At 44.1% G+C, this 21167-nt stretch overlaps 1 protein-coding gene across 1 annotated transcript in view; it reads left to right on the top strand.

The window, feature by feature from the left end:
- LARS2 (leucyl-tRNA synthetase 2, mitochondrial) overlaps positions 1-21167 on the top strand; it is a gene marked incomplete at its 5' end in the record, with an annotated part of 168528 nt that overhangs the window by 65314 nt on the left and 82047 nt on the right. The window contains 1 exon segment of the mRNA XM_079712817.1: positions 9599-9742. Within this exon segment, the coding sequence (XP_079568943.1) occupies positions 9599-9742 (144 nt within the window).

Below are 21167 nucleotides of genomic sequence, written 5' to 3'. Positions count from 1 at the left end.
CCCCTGTTCACCACAACTAGAGAAAGCCTGCACGCAGCAACGAAGACCTAATGCAGCCAAAAAAAAATAAATAAATCTTATTTAAAAAAAAAAAAAAAAAGAATCTGCCTGCCAATGCAGGGGACGTGGGTTTGATCCCTGGTCCGGGAAGATCCCACATGCAGTGGAGCAACTAAGCCCGTGTGCCACAATTACTGAGCCTGCGCTCTAGAGCCCATGAGCCACAACTACTGAGCCCATGTGCCACAGCTACTGAAGCCCGTGAGCCTAGAGCCCATGCTCTGTAACAAGAGAAGCCACCACAATGAGAAGCCCGTGCACCACAATGAAGAGTAGCCCCCGGCTCGCCACAGGTAGAAAAAGCCCGCACTCAACAATGAAGACCCAATACAGCCAAAAATAATAATTATAATAATAAAAAAATAAAGATAGTGTATCAAACTTGAGGTAGTACAATTTTATTACTTAAAGTTATAATAGTAAATACCAGAAGAACTAATTAACAGAACCTGCTAAAAGTGGAGAAGTATTTTAATAACCATTGCAGATAATTATGAATATTCTCCTTTGGTACTACACCAAAACTCAACAAGTGGTGGGTTCTTAAAGGTCAGTTGCAATGTTGAATCTAAATATCAATGAACTTTTTGTACTCTGTTATATTCAAATGTGTTGGCCTATTTTACACTTTGAATGAAAGTTGTACCCATGCATTATTATTATAATGAAAATAGTTTTGACCTACAGACCCCTTGCAGGGGTCTCAGGGACCCCAGAGGTTTATGGACCACATTGTGAGAACCACTGTACAGCGTATACAATCCCTAACCCACTCTCATCTTTAAATTAAGGATATTAAAATATTGGTTGTTTAAAATATTATGTTGTTATTTTTTTTTTTTTTTAGAGACTATTCCGTCCCCATTAACATTTGGGATAAATTGAGAGTGAGAACTTTGTTGAACTGAGTCATACTGATGTTTAGCCACTGTAGAGCCTCCTGGGTCAATTTAATTTCTTAACACACCATAGGTGTTCCTATGCTCAGAGCCCCGTTAGGTGAGGAGTGGTGAGAGACAAGTACCTGTCCAAAGTGCTGACTGCAACAGACCTTTTGTGTTGTTAAAGCATTATTTTCGGAAGTTAAAAATATGACTCCCGGGCCTCCCTGGTGGCGCAGTGGTTGAGAGTCCGCCTGCCGATGCAGGGGATGCGGGTTCGTGCCCCGGTCCGGGAGGATCCCATATGCCGCGGGGTGGCTGGGCCCGTGAGCCATGGCCGCTGGGCCTGCGCGTCCAGAGCCTGTGCTCCGCAGCGGGAGAGGCCACAGCGGTGAGAGGCCCGCATACCGCAAAAAAAAAAAAAAATATATGACTCCCATACAAATATAAAATGAACATGTGTCAAGGATTTTATTCAACTCATTAATTAGTGAGAGAACCTTTTGTATGTTAAGACTGGTTCAAATGAGATTTCAAGGAAGGGTGGTTTATAGGGTCACAGGCGTGCTGAAATGAATTTGCTAATAGAATCAAAACTGCTTAATGTCCGTCCTACAAGGCATAAACCTAATTCTGGGGACAATCTTTTCTGTGAGACAGAAATCATTTGCATTGTCATTTCATGGGAACCATTTGCATCACTCTCAGACATAAAGAGTTTGCTTGCGTAGCTCTGAGTTTTCTGCAAGTTAACCTCTTCTTTTCACCTAGCAGGGCTGTACAATAACTTAAACAATAGTGAACAGGGAGTCAAACAAAGGTACACATCCCTAGAAAATCAGATAATCCCTGGGGGATGTGGGTCTGCTAGCCAGTCCCAGCCTACACTGAAGGAGCAATCCCTTTTGCCTGTTTCTAAGTTTTGGATAATTTTTCTTAGCAGCATTATTCAATATCCAAAAGCAAAAGAGTAGGAAGAGAATTGGTGGGAAAATCATCAGACTTCCTCTCTAATCAACAGGTTCGGTACTGATCCAGCAGCCTGGCAGACACCTTCCCAGAAGAGCCTCTCTTGCTCAGGTGGATTATAATTATACCCAAAAGGGGTTTCCACACTGGAATCACCCATGGGTCCAGGCAGAGGGAGTAAGAGATCATGAGCTACACTGTGTATCCCAAGTGATAGCAGGAAGGACAAACAAAAATTGAAATTATAAGACATGAAAAGGCCACAGCAAAGCAGAGGGCATCCTGCAGGTAAAACACAGGAAAGAGTGAACAGTTCTTTAAAGAGTGTAAGCAGTCGTACACAGCATCAATTAGATTAGCCAGTGTTACCTATCCTCAGTTGCATAGTTACTATTTATATGCATGGGGTATGAAATGATGTGACATGTTAATGTAATTGTGTAAACATTTCTTGCGTGGAGCCCTTGGTTGTGTAATATCCCTTTACAAGACACTTGATTTTTTTGTATCTGTTTATTGTATAGTTAAGCTGACTCTCTGAATATATTGAATGTTTATTATAATATTTCTTCATAGGACACTTCTCTGTCTCCACACCCCGGGTTTGTTCATGCTGTTTCAGTTCTAAGCACATCAAACCCAACTAGGAAGCTTAATCTCATCACTATTGGGTTGGATCCAAAGCCAATCACAGACAGCATCTTAGGAGCTGAGTAACTTTTCTGGTGATGGAAGGGGTTTCTGGGGCCCCCCCATTGCACAAGGACGACCATGCTATTGGCTCCAGATGTCTCTCTTCTCCCCAGTTGTTTCCAAGTCAGTGTGACACTCCTCCCCCCCACCTCACAATCTGCATACCCCTGGGGAATTTGGTCCAGTTTTCCCTCTGACTACTTCTCTTATGGGAACAGACTGTATTTCTTTCCTCTTGCTGCTGCTGTAACAAATAACCACCAACTGGGTCACTTAAAACAACACAGATTCATTGTCTTACATGTGCATGAAATAGGTCTCACTGGGATAAAAATCAAGATGTTGGCAGAGCTGCCTTCATTCTGAAGGCGCTAGAGGAGAATCTCTTTCCCTGCCTTGTCCAGCTTCTGGAGGCTGCTTCTGTCATTGACTTTGGACTGCTCTTCAACTTCAAAGCCAGACTGTAGCATCTTGAAATCTCTCTGACCTGTGCTTCCATCATCACCTCTCCTTCTCAGACTCTGAATCTTCTGCCTTCCTCTTTCTCTTATAAGAGCTTTTGTCATTACTTTGGGCCCATCTGGTTAATCCAGGTTAATCTCCCCATCTCGAAATCCTTCATTAATCATCTCTTCAAAGACCCTTTTGCCATGTAGGTAACATATTCACTGGTTGCAAGTGACATGGGCATCTGGATTCTGGATGACATAGGATGTGGGCATCTTTGGGGTGCAGTTGTTCTGCCTACCACCCTCTTCTCCCCACTTCATAGGGTGTTACAAGGGTAAAACAGATGAATGCTTGTGGAGAGCCTGGGATGGTGCCTGGCACAGAGTATGTGCTTAATAAGTGCCTGTCTGTGCGTGCCTGCAGGTACCTGGAGTCATTATGATATTTATTTATTTGTTTGTTTGTTTTATTTATGTTTTTAGAGAGGATTTGGGGGTAGGAGTTTATTAATTAATTTATTTTTGCTGTGTTGGGTCTTCGTTTCTGTGCGAGGGCTTTCTCTAGTTGTGGCAAGCGGGGGGCACTCTTCATCGCGGTGCACGGGCCTCTCACTATCACGACCTCTCTTATTGCGGACCACAGGCTCCAGACGCGCAGGCTCAGCAGTCGTGGCTCACGGGCCTAGTTGCTCCGCGGCATGTGGGATCTTCCCAGACCAGGGCTCGAACCTGTGTCCCCTGCATTGGCAGGCAGATTCTCAACCACTGCGCCACCAGGGAAGCCCCATTATGATATTTAAATTGGAAAAATAGAAAGTTAAAAAAAATCCTGAAGGGACTTCCCTGGTGGTGCAGTGGTTAAGAATCTGCCTGCCAATGCAGGGGACACAGGTTCGAGCCCTGGTCTGGGAAGATCCCACATGGCGTGGAGCAACTAAGTCTGTGCGCCACAACTACTAAGCCTGCCCTCTAGAGCCTGTGAGCCACAACTACTGAGCCCGTGTGCCACAACTACTGAAGCCTGTGTGCCTAGAGCCCATGCTCCACTACAAGAGAAGCCACCTCAGTGAGAAGCCCGCGCACCGCAATGAAGAGTAGCCCCCGCTCACCACAACTAGAGAAAGCCTGCATGCAGCAACGAAGACCCAATGCAGCCAAAAAAAAAAAAAAAAAAAATCCTGAAGCTTCCTGGCTAATTCTAAGGCAGGTTGTCCATGGGAAGATATCACAGAAAAACAATGTAGATTATTTCACGGATTTTCATTTAGAAAGATAATGTTCTTATTGCTAACTAAAACTTGCTAACATTGACTTAAATGTTTTTGGTGTATTAATGTTTAAAAGTCACTATTAAATGACATGATCTTAAGAAAAAAATCATAAATAGAATGCAAACATGCACAATTGGTACATTGTTTGAAGATCAGAGTTAGCTCTAATCCAAAGTATTTTTTCCAGGTAGATCTCCTTTTATTGGATAGCCATTTTCAAATTGGCTTTAGAACATAAAACATATTTTATGTTTTGTGGACTTCCCTTGTGGCCCAGTGGTTAAGAATCCACCTTCCAATGCAGGGGACGCAGGTTTGATCCCTGGTCTGGGAACTAAGATCCCACACGCCACGGGCAAATAAGCCCCGCGCACCACAACTAGAGAGATTGTGCACCACAACGAAGAGCCTGCACGCTGCAACGAAAGATCCTGCGTGCGGCAACTAAGACCCAACACAGCCAAAAATTAATTAAGTAACAAATTTTTTAAAATTAATAAATAAAAATAAAAACATATCGATACCAGTTAACATTCTATTCCTGGGGTTTATTTCAAAATATACACTTGAAATTAACATTAGAAAGTTAATTTACTTTAGAAAGACTGCATATAGCATACTTTGTAAAGCGTATTTGGCAAAAAAAACTCACATATTAATACTTTTCCTCTAATGGCATTGTCATAACTTACTTTTTTTAAAAAGAAGATAGCCTTAATTCTTAAATTCAGTTCTGCTACAAGCTGTATAAATGGACATTTAGGGAAAGTATTTTAGCAGAGCATTACAAAACAGAACCGGAGTCTTTAAATCGTGTTCTTAACAAGCACTGTCCATCAGAATGTTTATTTTCTGTGCAAAAGGGAATCTCTTCTTGCTCTCACAGAACAAAATATTTTCAGCCAAAAATATGAATATAGAGACCTCTTCTTGGGAGAACATTAATTTCACCTCTTTGGTTTAAAAATAAATTATTCTGTGGATGTAGCTAGTAGAGAGAATGATGCTGTGTTCTACTTGGACATTCTAGAGACCTGTGGAGTGCCACCTAATTTATGAGTTTGTCTTTGGTTGTCTTCATGATTTCAGTGGCAGCTGCTTATAGTGCTAATTCACCTACCTAAGCTACTTAAAGAAACATTGTGCACAGACAGGCAGCCTCTCTCAGTCTGCCCCCTGGTGGCTTTGGAAGGTGGTGGCGAGTAACAAATAAACTGGCCTTGGGAACCTTCCACCCCCCATTCTGGACTGAGTCCAAATTCAGGCCCATTCTAGATGGAATGGAGCAAAATCAATTTTGAGCATTAGATCCTTTAATAAGATCTATATGGTGTTCCTTAATTAAACAAGCTTTTGTCGAGAAAAAAGCTAATAGACCCTGAGAAAATCAATACCCTAAAACATATATTTTACCAGCCTTCTGGAATGTGAAGCTACACGACAGGATACTCAAAAAACGTCTTCAGTCATATAAAAGCAGAGCTTGAGGAGAAAGAAGCAAGGGAAATGATGGAGAGCAGCCAAAGGCCTGAAGAGTGATGCCTTGGCCAGGAGACAAAAGCATACTAATGGAGGATGTGCTCTAGTTGGGACTGGCACCCTGTGAAATGGGTGAGGGCCAGGGAGGCAAGGGGAAGGAGGATCCAGGGGAAGAGGAGGATGAGATGAGAAAGGATGAGGTTTGGAATAGGAAGCCTGCTGGGCAATAGGCGCCACAGCTGCTGTGTTGCAGAGAGGAGAGCTGATAAACTCAAAATCAGGATGAAATTGCCTTGAGAATCCCCGATGGACCCCATAGTCACCCACACCTCCAAGAGCCTAACAGCCAAGAAGGGGAGGGGGAGGAGGCAAAAATGATGCAGCACCCACAGTCACTGTACAAAACTGACCCAGTGAACATGGCTGATTATTGTTTAGAATCGGGTTGTGATGTGCATTTCTTAAATGCTTTCTGAAAGCTTCCCACAAATCACTCAAACAACAAAAAAATGTTAATCTTAGTGTTTAACCCTTGATCAACCAGGGAAGTTCTCTTATTTGGGATGGCTCATTCTGTGATGTTGCCAGATAACTTGTGTGAGGGAAGCAGTGGGCAAAATCGACTAGAGTCCAGTGTTTTTGCAAGTGTTTTAATGATTTCAGTATTGATTTAAAGTTGATTTCAAAATATAGAGATAGGCTATATTTTACTAAGACGACTAGTTCACTCTAAGGAGCATGGAGTTGGCTTCAGGAGGTGATAGAGGCCAGAATCAACCAGCGCAGTGACTAGTCAGTGAAGTTGTCCAGAAACTATATTCTATGTAGCAAGACTGTGCTTGCTTAAAAATCAGGGCATCTATCAAAGTAACTGTTCAAAATGTGAAAACCCAAGAATGCCAGATGAGAGAAGACAGACTGTGGCTTGAGGGGAAGCTGTAGGATAGAGACCATTACATAAGAGAGGAGACCCGGAGAAAGGTATTTGGGAAGCAACTCCAGGGCTTCAAGAGGCCACAGATGCTGTGCACCCTGGACCCCACACGCCCTACATTTTGACCACCCATGGTTTTACCACCAGCAGAAAGGCTGAGTCTGAACCCTGAAACTCTGTGCTTGAGGTGGATCTCAGTCCTGGGAAGAAAAGGGAGTGGGTTCTCACAAGGATGCATCTTTGATTTGGGACTTTATTTCCTTTTGTGTTTTTCCTCTTCTCCCCCACCCCCAAGACTTTCATCGCGGGAAAAATTGCCTTTGTGTTTTGCTTTTATTTGTCTTTCGTTCATTACCAGGGTTTTATTGCATTTTGTAACCTGGAGTCTGAGAGATGCCAGGCCATGTGGGAATGTTGATAAGAAAATTAAGTCCTATTTTTACAATCTGCAGTGCTGAGTGTTTGCTTCTCCGTGTCACCTGCAGGGGGCAGGAGACAGAGGTGAAGGCATATAGGGCTTTTTTCCCTCCCTTTCGTACTTTATACCATTTTAGTTGTACATGGGTTTTTTTTTGGGGGGGGGGTGCCTTTGAAGGACCTGTTCTTGTTAGTAAACAATACTTGGCTCTTTCTTTTTATCTTTTATTTTAAGTGGTGTCCTTCCCCTAACCCCTAACATGGGCAATGATAATAGATAAGTAAGTCACCCTTGGTTTATTCACCTCCAGTTTTTAGGTCTAAGGTAATTTGTCCTATATTTTGTCTATCTCTATTTATGGATTCAAGGATTTGGGGGGCCCTAGAATCAGGGGAGAAAATCATTCAATGCATGTCTTTCCCACTCCGACTCTAGGCTTCACAGGCTTAAGTTTTTCAGTGGATGTACTACTTTTTAGTTGTAAAATCACAACCCATAGATGGGTTAGCCTCTCCTCCACTCCTACTTTTTTTTTTTTTTTTTTGTGGTACGCGGGCCTCTCACTGTTGTGGCCTCTCCCGTTGTGGAGCACAGGCTCCGGACGAGCAGGCTCAGCGGCCATGGCTCACGGGCCCAGCCGCTCCGCGGCATGCGGGATCCTCCTGGACCGGGGCACAAACCCATGTCCCCTGCATCGGCAGGCGGACTCTCAACCACTGCGCCACCAGGGAAGCCCCACTCCTACTTTTTATGTAATTTTTAGGTATGTCTCTGAATCAGTCAGGGTCCCAGCAGGAAAAAGAGGGCCTACTCGAAACCAGTCATTGAAGAAAATGTAATGAAAATACTGTCTCTGGGACTTCCCTGGAGGCCCAATGGTTAAGACTTTGCCTTCCAATGCAGGGGGTGCAGGTTCGATCCCTGGTCAGGGAGCTAAGATCCCACATGGCTTGCGGCCAAAAAACCAGAACGTAAGACAGAAGCAATATTGTAACAAATTCAATAAAGACTTTAAAAAAAAATGGTCCACATCAAAAACAAAAAAGAACAAAGACTGTTTCTGTGCAGAGTTCAGGGAAACCCACAAGGGATGGTCAAGCACCTGGCACTGGGAACAGAAGGAAGCTTTTGCCCACCCCAGGCGGCAGGCGCGACATCGGGAGCCGTTACTGGAACTGGGAGAGCAGTAGCTGGAGCGGTAGGAGAGGCCTGCCCAACGGGGGCCGTGGCCCAACTAGGAAGAAGCCAGGATGCCTCTCATTGGTTGAACCCAGCCAGAGGGCAAGGGTCCTGGTTAATGTAGGCACAGGGGACAGCTTCCTGGGGGTACAGAACAGGGTAGAAAGAGGATTTGGACGGGCAAATTGACAACATTCAGCACAATCTCTTATTAAAATTGCTTATTAAAATTTTAAAAAATGTGTATTTTACTGCCTAAACATGTCTCTGTTCTCATTGCCTTCTTTGTACTCAGTTGTACCTAAATGTCATAAAGGAGTGAATGTAGATGTCAGAGGTATTTTAAATGAAAATAGAAATGAATTAGAACTCTGTGGAGAGAAACTTCATCATGGTTAAGACTACAGTTTCTATCAGCCAAAGAAATCTATGGAGATAGATCTCAGAATATTGTTACCTTTTGCGGGGGGCAGATGTTGATTGGGAGAAGGCATGACAGAATTTTCTGGGTTGCTGGGAATGTTCTGTGTCTTGGTATGAGTGATGGTAGAAATTGATTGAGCTGTACACTTAAGATTTATCCACATTACTCATGTATGTTGTACCTTAATTTAAACAGAAGTTTTAAAAAATTGCAAAAATGTTTACGGTTTCTAGAGACTTGAGTTCCTACCTTGTTATCTCTGCCACTTACTGACTGTGTGACCTTAGGCAAGTTATTTAATCTCTCTGTTCCTTAACTTCCTCCTCTGCAATATGGGGATAATAATATTCTTACCTCAAAATGTTACCCTGAGGATTAGAAGAGCCAACCTTAGGAAAGCACTTAGCACAGCATCTGGCACATGGTAATCTCTCAGTAAGTGTTAGCTATTTACATTAAAATAAATACATTTTTTCCCCTAAAATAACTCAATTCTGCTAAGTTCTAGGTACCATTTTTTCTTCTTTTCCTCTGTTTACTAAAATTTCCAATCTGCAAGTCCATCCTTTCATACAAGCAGATTCCAAACTTGAGTTAGAGACATGCTTAGAGCCTCCCTTCCGAAGCCTATTCTAATAAAGTGAAAGCACAGAGGCAGTTCACATTCTTTTTTTACAGCTTGCTAGTGGCTTCCTTGCCAAATGATGCTCCAAGGAGATGCCCTCAAGTCTCAGAGCAGAGATACTGCCTTTGCAGACTCTCTCACATGTAAGGAACCTCAATATGATCCTATTCAGTATACTTACGAGATTGCATCATTTTGCTTCATGAATTACAACAGGCCTTGGTTAACTGGGACCCAGTGGATCAAACAGTGCTTGCCAATGAGCAGGTGGATGAACATGGCTGTTCATGGCGTTCTGGAGCAAAGGTGGAACAGAAGTACCTCAGACAGTGGTTCATTAAGACAACTGCTTATGCAAAGGTGAGTGTCAGCCTGGAGGCTCCCCAGTAATGCGTACGTGTTGGCAGGCAACACCAAGGTCTTCTCGGTATTGGAGAGCCTCACTGTTGGGGGTGAACTCTAGTTAGAGCTGTTAGAGCCATGGGTGTGCAGACAGGAGGCACATGAACCTCAGGGTCACTCACGTAGAGGTTGATGGATTTGGGTGTTTCAGTTGGAAATCAAGAATAGCACCTGGGGGCTTCCCTGGTGGCTCAGTGGTTGAGAATCCGCCTGCCAATGCAGGGGACACGGGTTCGAGCCCTGGTCCGGGAAGATCCCACATGCTGCGGAGCAGCTAAGCCCATGTACCACGACTACCGAGCCTGCGCTCTAGAGCCCGTGAGCCACAACTACTGTGCCCGCGTGCCACAACTACTGAGTCTGCGCTCTAGAGCCTGCGAGCCACAGCTACTGAAGACTGTGCACCTAGAGTCTGTTCTCTGCAACAAGAGAAGCCGCCCGGGGCATGGCAAGCAAGAGTAGTCCCCTCTCACTGCAACTAGAGAAAGCACCGCGTGCAGCAGCAATGAAGACCCAATGCAGCCAAAAATAAAAATAAGATAAATAAATTAAAAAAAAAAAAAAAAAAAAAGAATAGCACCTGGGAGGGCTTCTCTGGTGGCACAAGTGGTTGATAGTCCGCCTGCCGATGCAGGGGACACGGGTTCGTGCCCCAGTCTGGGAAGATCCCACATGCCACGGAGTGGCTGGGCCCGTGAGCCACGGCTGCTGGGCCTGCGCGTCCAGAGCCTGTGCTCCGCAGCGGAGAGGCCACAACAGTGAGAGGCCCGCGTACCGCAAAAGAAAAAGAATAGTACCTGGGGGTCATTGTAGGCCATTGTTTGCTGACCTTTCAACAAATCATTGTACTGCCATAGAGGCCAAAAAACATTCATCTTCATCTGCAATTATATCAACAATAAACCTAGAAGGGAAGAAAGTATCTTCACTTGTGCAGTTCTAGTAAGACCTCCAGAAAGACAGAATGACATTTCAGAGGGTCCAGAGAAGACCATCTAAAAGGAGTGAAGAGATGGCCAGTCTCCATGAGGGAAGGTCAGGGTGAAAGTGAACTAAGCCAGGAACCAAAGCTTTGGACTTTAACTCTTGTTGTGTCTCTGATTAATAGTGTAAACTGATGCAAGTCCCTGCACCTCAGTTTCCTCATCAATAAAAGGAGAGGGTGCGACCAAGTGGTCTTTAAGGTGCCTCTGGCTTTTTATGTTTTCAGGAATTCAAGGCAAGCCCAACCATTGAAGGGGGGAGCTTGCTTACTAAATCACCAATAGTCTGGGCAAAATAACTTGTTCTGGGTATGCCAGAACCATTCTGTGCAAGGTATTCTTTGAGCCTACCATGTTTCAGGATATGGAATTGAGTGATCACTCCCTGAAACTCCAGAGAAAAGTGGTTAGAGCAAATCAGGGGCATTTCCCATGGCAATTTGATAATCTCTGTATGAGCATAAGACAGGAAGTAAGCAGGATCTGAAAAGGTAAAGGCATCATGAAGGGCTACTGATGGTATGTCATGGTAGTTCTTACCCTGGGGTAGTCACCATACAAAGGATAGTTGTACCTTTCCATAGTAGCCCATGGGTTGCTCCATCACAGAGAGGGTACTGGACTGAAATGGACTTTGGGTCAGATCCAATACTGCACTTCTTATATGCAAAGAGAGCACAAGTTATAAATAACCTCTGATCACTACAAAACTTTGCTGAATTAGAACTGTAGTACACCAGCTCACCATACCAATGCCATATGGTTATATGACCTCTAGTTCTCTCACTCAAAAGACATGTCTTAAAAATGAGACTGTTTTCCCTTTTCAATTTATTCAGAATGTAGCATATGGATTTGGAAAACTACTAATTAGAACTTGTTAACATAATGCCTTCCTCTTCTTAAGCACACTAGTAGTATTGAGAGACTGAATAATAAGAAGAAAGCTGAGGACATTGCTTTCTATAACATCCCAGACAGTGAGAGCCCCTACTTGCTGACAGTTGGGGTCGACTGCATTACTGCGAGGCATGCCAGGTCACCTCGAGGACCTGTCAGATGACTCTGTAATAGGCACTGGTGGAAAGGCCACCTAATTGTCCTCTGCCTCTAATTGGAAATGTAATAACCTAACTGAGTGGCATTATTCTTTAAACTGTCAGCTGTGAATTTTCAGCTCTTCAGCAGAAATGGTTAGTTACCATGGTGACTTGCATGGTTCTTGCTGAACTCCAGTGAAGAATTATTGAAAAAGCTGACTTTGGAGGTCAACACTTGGTTTGCCCTGAAAATCAGGAGAAGAGGGGGTGGCATAGGAGGTAGGGGTGGGCAGAAATCCATGTTCACTGCAGGTCCTTGGCTGAGGGCTGCACATGCACAGAGCAAGACTTCATAAGGCCTAATAGAAAATGATTACTATGAGATTGAGAGGAGAACAGAGATACCAGGGGGCTGCACAGTGCTCTGAAACCTTGGAGTTATGGCTCAGCCAAAAGTTTACAGTTGAGACCTCAGAAAGGCTATATATTACAAGTGTGGATGACACCCTAGGACCAAGGACAAAATTAAAATAGACTCACCTTAATTAAAAATAAAAGTAAGCCTGACAGTTTCAAAAGGAACTTTCAAAACAAAACTCAACACCTTTAAAAGGAAACAACATAAGCCAGACTTTCTGCAAGGTTGGTTTCATCTGCAATGTCTAACATATAATAAAAAAAAATTACTAGACTTGCAAAGAATCAGGAAATTGTGACGCATAATAAAGGCGGGGGGGGAATGGAGTCAGCCCAATAGAAATAGATCCTGAGATAATGGAACTTAAAGGAAAAGACTTTTGGTCGTAATGAGTGGACAGGGGAATCTCTGAAGAGAAATGGAAACTATTTTTTAAAAAAATGGAACAGAAAAGCGCAACTTCTAAAATGGAAAATTTATTGTTTGAGCTGCAGAGGGATGAGTAAGGGTTAAGTAGGCCATAAAGCTATAGGGGAACCCCCATCCCCCCACATAGAGAACATAACAAGTGGTAGCCCTAAAACAGAAACGGCTATGACAAGTTTGAGAAGCTGAAATAATGACAGTATACCTGAAACTAAGAGAGCCAAGAGGAGAAACTCAAGATAGGGCTGGAGAACCTGAATAGGTGGTTAAGGGCCAGATCAGACAACGCCTTTTAGGTCTTAAGAAATATGTACTTTATCATGGGGTCCCTGAGAAGCCATTAAAGTATTCTAAGGAAGGGAATGACATGGTCAGATTTGTGCTTTTATAAATTCACTGTGGAAAGGGCAAGTGTGGGTGCAGAGGGACTAGTTAGAAGGTTATTGCAATGGTCCAGGCATGCATAACTTAGACTTAGATGGTAGTGGAAAGAGATGGGTAGGTTAGAAAAATATTCAGATGGTGAAATCTGTAGAACTTGGTGATAATGGATGAGAGTTTGTAGGAGATGATGTCATCAAGAAAGGCCCTGACTTGGACACGAAGTGAATGATTAAGCTACTCACTGGGATAGGGAGTCCTGGAAGAGACATAGTCCTGACCCTTTTGAGTTTGCAGTGGCCATGAGTCATTTGAGTAGAGATGTAGAAATAAATGATGCTTGGATAAATGGGTCCAAAACTTCAAAGAAGATCAAATGAGATAGGACATCTACTTTAAAACCTGGTATAACAGTAATAGTGTTGACTTAGTGATGAGGTCCTATTTAGATAAGGATGAGATATTGAGTCAACAATGCTTTTAGCTGCAAGTAGATAAAAACCCAAGCAGTAGCTTAACAGATGGGAGGTTACTTCCCACACAAGAAGTCCCAGTTGCTGGGACCAAATGGGGAGAGGGCTCTGAGTTGACATTTCTGTGATTCTCATGACCTTTCCTTCCTACCTATCATTCATGGTTGCAAGATGGCTGCTGCAGATCAGACATCACACTTCCATTCAAGACAGAAAGAAGCAAAAGAGGCAGTGTGAGTGACTAGAATGCAAGAACTTCCCCACAAACCCACAGCCAATTTCCACTGATGTTCTGTTAGCCCTGGTTGTGTCATGTGACTACACCCAGCTACAAGGAAAACTAGGAAAGTAGGCTCAGGCTTTTTAGCTTCTATAGTCAAGATGGTTGGGGGAAGGGGATGGGGAATGGGTGCTGGGATGGCCGGTGAGCTGTGCCTGCCACAGTTATCTTTAGAGCTCTGTATTTACATCTAGTTTTGCAGCTCTGAGGGCTGCCTCTGTAATGTACAGCTGGTGGTCTGCTTGGGAGCATGGCTGTGAAGGAGCCCTCCTTTCATTCACTTAACTTCCAAATTATAAAGACAATGCCTGATGTAAAAATTACAGGGAACCCTGAAATATAAAAATCCTTTATTAAGGCTGTTCTGTGACGTATTTGATTTTCCTCCCTTTACCCACCACCCAGTCTTCCTAGGATTGTTTGCTTTATGAAACGTTAAAAGTGATTTCAGCCACTCGTTCTGTGAAAAAGAAAACTAGCGGTAGGAGTATCTGAAGAAAATGAATTAGTCTTGGCAGAGATGTGTGGGAGGATTCTTGTGGGCAGCACCACGAGGTGAGAGCAAGGGGAGGAGGGCGGATTGGAGACTTACATACAGAAAACAAGAGGGATTCAGAGCCGGATGGAACGAACACTTCAGTTCCTGACAACAGGGTGACAATTGGAAGGCGAGACAAATAGCTTCTCGTTTGAACTTTTCTGATAGATTTGTGGTTTTGGTTTCTGTGCGGCTTCCTGTAGCCCCCAGAGGCTGACTTCTCACAGGCCCTCAGCTGCTGGGACACTATACATGGACTCCTCTTTGGCGTTAAGATGGACATAATCATGCCCTGATGGTGCTTAGTCAATGCCCACACCAAATTGGTGCTTATGTTTCCTAAGTTTCCAGGAGTTATCCGGCAACTGCTAGAATGTGAACCAAGTCTGTGATCACCTCCCACTTCCTGTCTGCTTGCCCCTGATCTGATCAGTTCTCAGGCTTTCACTTACACCATCTTATTGAACCTTCACATTATTCTTTGGAGGGTAGATACGCCTGTTATCCCTGTTTTACTGATGAGGAAACTGAGGCTCACACTGGTCATAAGTAACAGCGCTGGGATTCAAATCCAGGTGCTTGAGCTCTTAACTTGCAGTATGTGCCACTTCTCAGGTAGCCTGAATTCATTCTTTCTCTCCCCAGCTGTATTCTTGACTAGGTGCTAAGAATACAGGTGAAAAAAGCTGAGGTCCCTGCTGTTTGGGAGCTTGGAGGCTAGTGCAGGAGACATTCGCAGACATGAGAGGTCACAGCCCTTAGGATCAACATCATATTGCAGGAGAGTGCAGGGGAGGTGAGGAAAAGCCCCAGCTCTACCCAGTGGTCTGAGGAGGTATCACAAGATGGTGATGAAAAATGGGAAGTGCAGAATATCTGTAAGGAAGCGTTTTGTTGCCTCCCAGACATGCAGGAAACTTCACGCTTCGCAAGTATTTCCAAGTAGAATTTCTGCTGGCAAGAAGCAGATGGGCAACAGTGAGCCCTTATGAAATCAGGGAGGATGGGAGGTAATAAGCCACCCATTTCCCTGCCCGCTCTGCGCCTCTCATCTTGGTTTCATGTTGCACTTGTGGGTAAAGTAGAGACGCCTTTACCAGAACGTACTGGTCTTGTTGGACACTGCAAAGAGTGAAACTCTGGAGTTGGAGAGCCAAGGAGGTGAGGGAAGGGAATGAGGCTTATGACAGGAGCTCTTTGGGGAGGTGGAGGAGGAGGCTGGAGCAGAAGGACAGCCCCGGAGGAGCAGCGGTACAAGGGTCTAGTCCCCTGGGTGCCCCTGGCTGCTTAAGAGTCCCCCGCACTCTGAAATGGGGACCCTTGGGCACCCTTGTTCTAATCCCGAGGCCTTGAGTTCCCTGTGAAAGCATTTGGCTGTCTCCTGGAAAGTGGGCTGTTGCCTGGCTTTCTGCTTCTACCCTCAGGTCCTCTCCCAGCCCCAGAACAGAGAGAGTGCCAGGAAGCACCTCCTCGTAACAGCATGCAAGTCCTCCCGTGCTCTCAGAAAACTTTGCAAAGGGATTGATCAGTGAGGTTTGGCGACTTGACCCCACCTTGTCCGCCCAAAAAGACCCTTGGCCCCAGTGTCGCCTGCTGTGTGTTCAGCCTGGCCCTTCGCATGGTGGGCGTGTGCACAGATTAGATGTTGGCCGAGGAAGCAAAGTTTCTGAGAACCAGGAGGAGCAAGTGAGAAACGTTTAACGAACTGTCAGCTTCTCTGCAGGGCGGTTGGGATAAAAAGCCGTGAGGATCCAGACCAGGGCCAGATTTAACAACGCTAATGCTGAGGTGTATCTACTGTGAGGTTTAGGGTTAAGCCCAGGGGCTTTAAAGCTGTTACTGCGTTCACCCCCACTGTGCCCCTCTGTGGCCAGTCAGGGCTGAGGGTGGCCTTATTCTTCCCTCCTTGTAAATAGCAGTTTATCAGCTCCTGCGTGGTAGCGGAGGCAGAGCCCCTATGGCTCTGGACCCCAGGACTCAGACCAGCGCTCAGACGCAGCCTCGGAGCCAGCTTCCTGCCCGAGTTCTCCCCCAGGCCCCAGCTGTCTCTTCTTTTGGAAGCAGCAGACTCTGCTCCCATCCCCAGGATCTGGTTTTGACTCCCTGTCTCACAGAGCTAATTAATTGTTAAATTCTGCTCCTTCTTACATAATACTTCCTTCTGTTCTCTGTTTAACCTGCCTCTCCAGAATCTTTTCTCTTCTAAACCATGAGCCGAACTCTACTCTTCACCTTCCGTCCTGTCCTCTCAGTCCTCCTCAGGGTGATCGTTGGCTGGTGCCAAGGGGCGCAGTGAAGTCCTTCGGGGGGCGGGGGTGGGAGGGGGACAGAGGCGAAAGGAAAGTAGGTGATTTGAGGCTCACAGTCCCCGGCACTTTGCAGGTGAGCGAGAGGCTGCCTGGGGTGTATCAGGAGACTTGTACGCCAGCCTCCCTCCCGGCCCGCAGCCCCAGCCAAGGGGACAGGCTCTTTAATGTCAGCTGGGGCTGAAGGTGAGCCTGCTGGGAGAAGGCCACCGGCTGGCTCTGAGCAGGCCTTAGGGATAACTTCTGCCTGGAAGAGCTCACCAGAGTTGGTGCAGGGCTGGGTTCCAGCTCTGGATTTGGAAACCATGGTATTTCATGACAGAACAGGCAATGAGATTTCCTTTCCCCTAAATGCAGTGCCTTCCTGCCTGTCTTGGGAATGTCCCCCACCAATGCCTAATCACACCTGTATGTGGCCTCTATTAGGTCAGGTCTCTAGGGCCGCTTTATTTCCTCACCCCAGAGTTCTTGCCCACACCCTGTCCCTCCCATCAGGGAACTGAAGACAGCCCTGCCTGCACACCCACTCCAGAGTGTGTGAGAATGAACGAGAACTTCCGAAGGAAGGAGACACAGTCTCCAGCTTGGCACACATACTCTGCAAGCCGGAAGGTTTCCTTTTTTTGTTGTTTGTTTCAAGATGGAATGATTGCAGGGGAAAATGGGAGAAATATATTAATAATATATTTCTTATTGTGTATTGACAATGAAATAAATTATAAATTTGATTAGGAAAAGAAATGAACAAAGTAAACATTATGTCTTGCTCTTAAACCCTTAGTAGCCTTTCTGAGCTCCCAGCCAGGTCCTTTAGGAGCGTAAAGGCCACCTTCTTTCTCAAGGTGTTAGCCTGGACTCTGTGGGAGGAAAGAGATTGATTAGCACCTTGTTGGGGGCAGTCCCTGGTTGTGCTCAGGAGGGCTAGTGAGTGTCACCAACGAACTCCTTTAACTTAGGGAGTCATCTGAATTTTAGCACTAGAAGAAACCCGAAAGAACATTGTGCAGGCTCCCCGACATTAGGGTCAGTCTCCTGTGCTTTCTAATCACTGTCCTGATCTGAAAAACATAAAAGCCGGCAAAACAACCCCCTCGTGCCTGCCTTTACTGCTGCCGGAAATTACAAAGTCAATATGGTGTCTAAAAACGAAGGGATAAGGTGTTGCTTTATTTTAAGCAGGCCACATCCTGCCCTCCTCCTGCTCCCCAGGGGGGCGGATGGCCAGCTTGAGGTGTCCCTGAAAATTACCGCCTGATCCCATTCCTCATTGTATATCTCAGGCCCCCAAGGCTAGGAAAGCCAGGACCCAACCTGAGTCTCCAAAGCCCTAGGCCTGTGTTTCATCCGCCTGCTCTTGAGCACTAGTTCCCAAGCAACCAAGCATTTCCGACAACCACATGCAGAGGGCAGACAGTCGTAGGGTGAGTGTTGCAGGAAGCCAGCTAATGCAAGTTAGGAAATGTTATAGGTACAGGGAGAGGGCACAAATGGCCAGATAACGGAAAGTACAGTGATGAGAGGTTTTCTAGTTTGTTCTTGATGGAGTTGGCTTGGCCTCAGAGCTGGAGCAGTGTCATGTTTTATGTCATTATTCTCTAATCCAGTGCCCTTTCCTTACCCCAGGGCATTCTAAACCCAGATGCCTGGAGAACAGTGAGACTGATCCAGTGGCTTCCACTGCTATTAAGGAAGTGAACAGACATTAGCACATACATACATATCCATATTATATTGTTCTGTTTTGGTTTTCAAAATGTGTTTTCTTATAGAAAGGGACAATTTTCCACAGTATCTTTCCATTTCTCTATTTATTTTCCTACTATTCCAGGGTGGCTGATTCTGAGTGTCAGAATTGCTTAAAAAAGAGATTTAATCCTTTCTAGAGCTGTAGTAAGTTGTGAACTCTGGTAAAATGCAAACTCTAGTCATTTAAAAACAGTATATTAACAGCATAATTTTAACTGTGTAAAAGCATATGCACAAGTACACACACTCATACTATGTTTTATCAGTTCTAACACACGATTGGTTTTAAGTTTTATGCTCCACTGAGAATGAAAAATGCTCAATCAAAGGCACCATTGATTGTAAGACATGTCTTAATTTCAGAATTTGTGGGGAAAATATGCATCTCAGTATCACTGGAAGATGGGATATAAATAGGATGGAAGGATATACAACAAATATTAATAGTGATCTCCCTGGATGCTTAAGTTGATTTTGGATAACTGTAATTTTTTTCCCCATCCTTTTCTGTCTTTTCCAAATTTTCCATAATGATTATTGTTATTTTGATAATCATAAAACAAAGCAGCCTGATACCAGGGTTATGTCAGCATTTATTTACACATCTTCTTTAGACCTGAGCGTCTTGGAAAGGGATGGTCTTATGTTCTTGCAAGTTTTAAGTTTATAAGCAGGCTTTCAAATCGAAGGCATTTGAGCAGAATGTCCCCTGGGACTGCTGTCCCCATTTTGTTTTTCTTAATTAGACCAATAAAAGCTCTTAGTGTTGCTCCCAAAGCTCCCCTTTCTCGGAACAAAAGCACCTTTTCAAACAAGGGTAGCCTAGTGCCACAGATTGGGCTGAGTACCATGTTCTGTTTGCAGGATAGTGATTTAATTTCTCCCTCCCCCTAAGGGGTACAGTTACAGCCTCTCTCATACTGTGGAGACAGGGGCAGTGAGGTGATGTGGGTGGCCTCTGGGAATCGGAAGCTGTCTCATCAGACAGGTGGCTCTGTCACTGAGAGAGTTTGTCCTCTGTCATCTGTACTCTTAGGTTTTGGTGGTGACATTTCAGAACCTATAGTCACCATCTCTTAGAAGTTAGTGGAATTTAAATCATTTTGCTGCTGAAAAAGTGGGTTACCTGAGACAGAGGGAAAAAACAAAAAGGCTGATGTGTGGCCTGGGTTGATACATGAGTAAGTTGATACATGAGTTGATACATGGCTGCCACTGTAGCTTCCTGGTTTCCTCACCACATCCTTTCCCACAGAGCATGTACACCGGGACATCTATGCTGGTCATACCCAGAAAGCACTTCCTTCTTTCCAGCTATTCAGAAGCTATTTAATAGCACTTGGTTTGTTACTCCTTTTCACATGGCTCTGAGATACACCCTTGATGTAAGCATGGGCTGCTTGGTGCCTCTTTTCCTTTTGCCTCTGCAGTCCCATGACCCATACATTGTTGGCAAGTCATACATCATTTGTAGGGTGCCTTGCTTAGAACTGATTATTTCCCTTCTGGGTTAATAGCACCTTCACTGGAATTGAGACCCTTGGATAGTACAGCTGTATTTGTAAATAAATGTTTTACATTGAGATGCCAAAACAAATGGATTTTGCTAGAAATGCATATTATATTGCAGAAGAGAGGTTAAAGTAGAACTATCAAAGAGAGAGAGGTAAACAAGGTAAACATCATGCTAGAGCTTTTTAATGTGTTTATAATCTTCATGCACAACTTCATGCCAGAGCCAAAGCAGAAGAGGGAGACTAGGATGTGAGAGAGTTTATTCCTCTAGAATATTCCAGAGGGGACATCTAGATTTATTAAACATCTTGCTGCCTCCAGAATTGACTTGCCTTTATTACAACTCAAATATATACTGTGTCTTTGGAGTAATTGCACTGAAATGATTCCAGAAACAAAAAGAATAAAGAAATCTTGGCAACAATAATAAGTTTTAGAAAAAATACAGACAAATTATCATTCAAAAATAATTGCTAATCAAATCATACTGATTCAGAAGAAGGCTAAGTGTTAAGCTTTTTAAAAAATGTCCATTTTAATTAAATCTCATTAAATCCTGTCTCAAATCTGTAACCAGCTCTCAAGGTTCCGGTTTCTCAACTTTCCCCTTAGTAGCTAATAAATCCACTTGTTTTAAAAGGTCTGTATTTCTCAGTTTGCCTAAACTTTTTTTTTTTTTAACCAAGGTATTTAAAATGTGTCATGTTTTTAAAACCACGTCTTCTAGAATTCTTATTTACGGTCCTGTTGCACCTTGTTCTTCATGCTTTAGCTCACATCCTGTCTTCTCTTGGGAAGTATGGATTTATTCCTGGCATTATTTCTGCTTCTTTGAAGAAACAGTCAGATTAGCCGTGTTATATCTAATCCTCTTTTTATCCCCAGCTTTGTAGTTTTGATCTTCCTCTTTCTTATTCCTGATTCTATTTTGTATTTCTAAAGCCTTTTCAGTTGGATGTTTGCTTCAGCCCATCTCCTGGTGGTACATGCTCTTAAACACGGGCTCACACTGAGACTCATTCCTGAACAGTGTTGTTTCAACTTCTGAAAGCATCTTCATTTACGTGCTGTACCTATGGAGCAACAGTGGCTGTCTTTTCAGACTTATCCTAGTGAAATGATTATAATAAGTCCCCCCTAATCCTAACCATAGTACTTCTATATACGCTAAATAATAACCACAGGGAAACTTTACAATTTGACTTCAGCTGAGTATTAAATACAATAATTATTTGTAAAAATTGAATGAGGAGCCCATTCACGTTGTTCATTTCTAG

Source organism: Hyperoodon ampullatus (assembly GCF_949752795.1).
Source record: "Hyperoodon ampullatus genome assembly, chromosome: 10".
Lineage (NCBI taxonomy): Eukaryota > Metazoa > Chordata > Mammalia > Artiodactyla > Ziphiidae > Hyperoodon > Hyperoodon ampullatus.
This window is presented reverse-complemented; position numbering and strand designations above follow the sequence as displayed.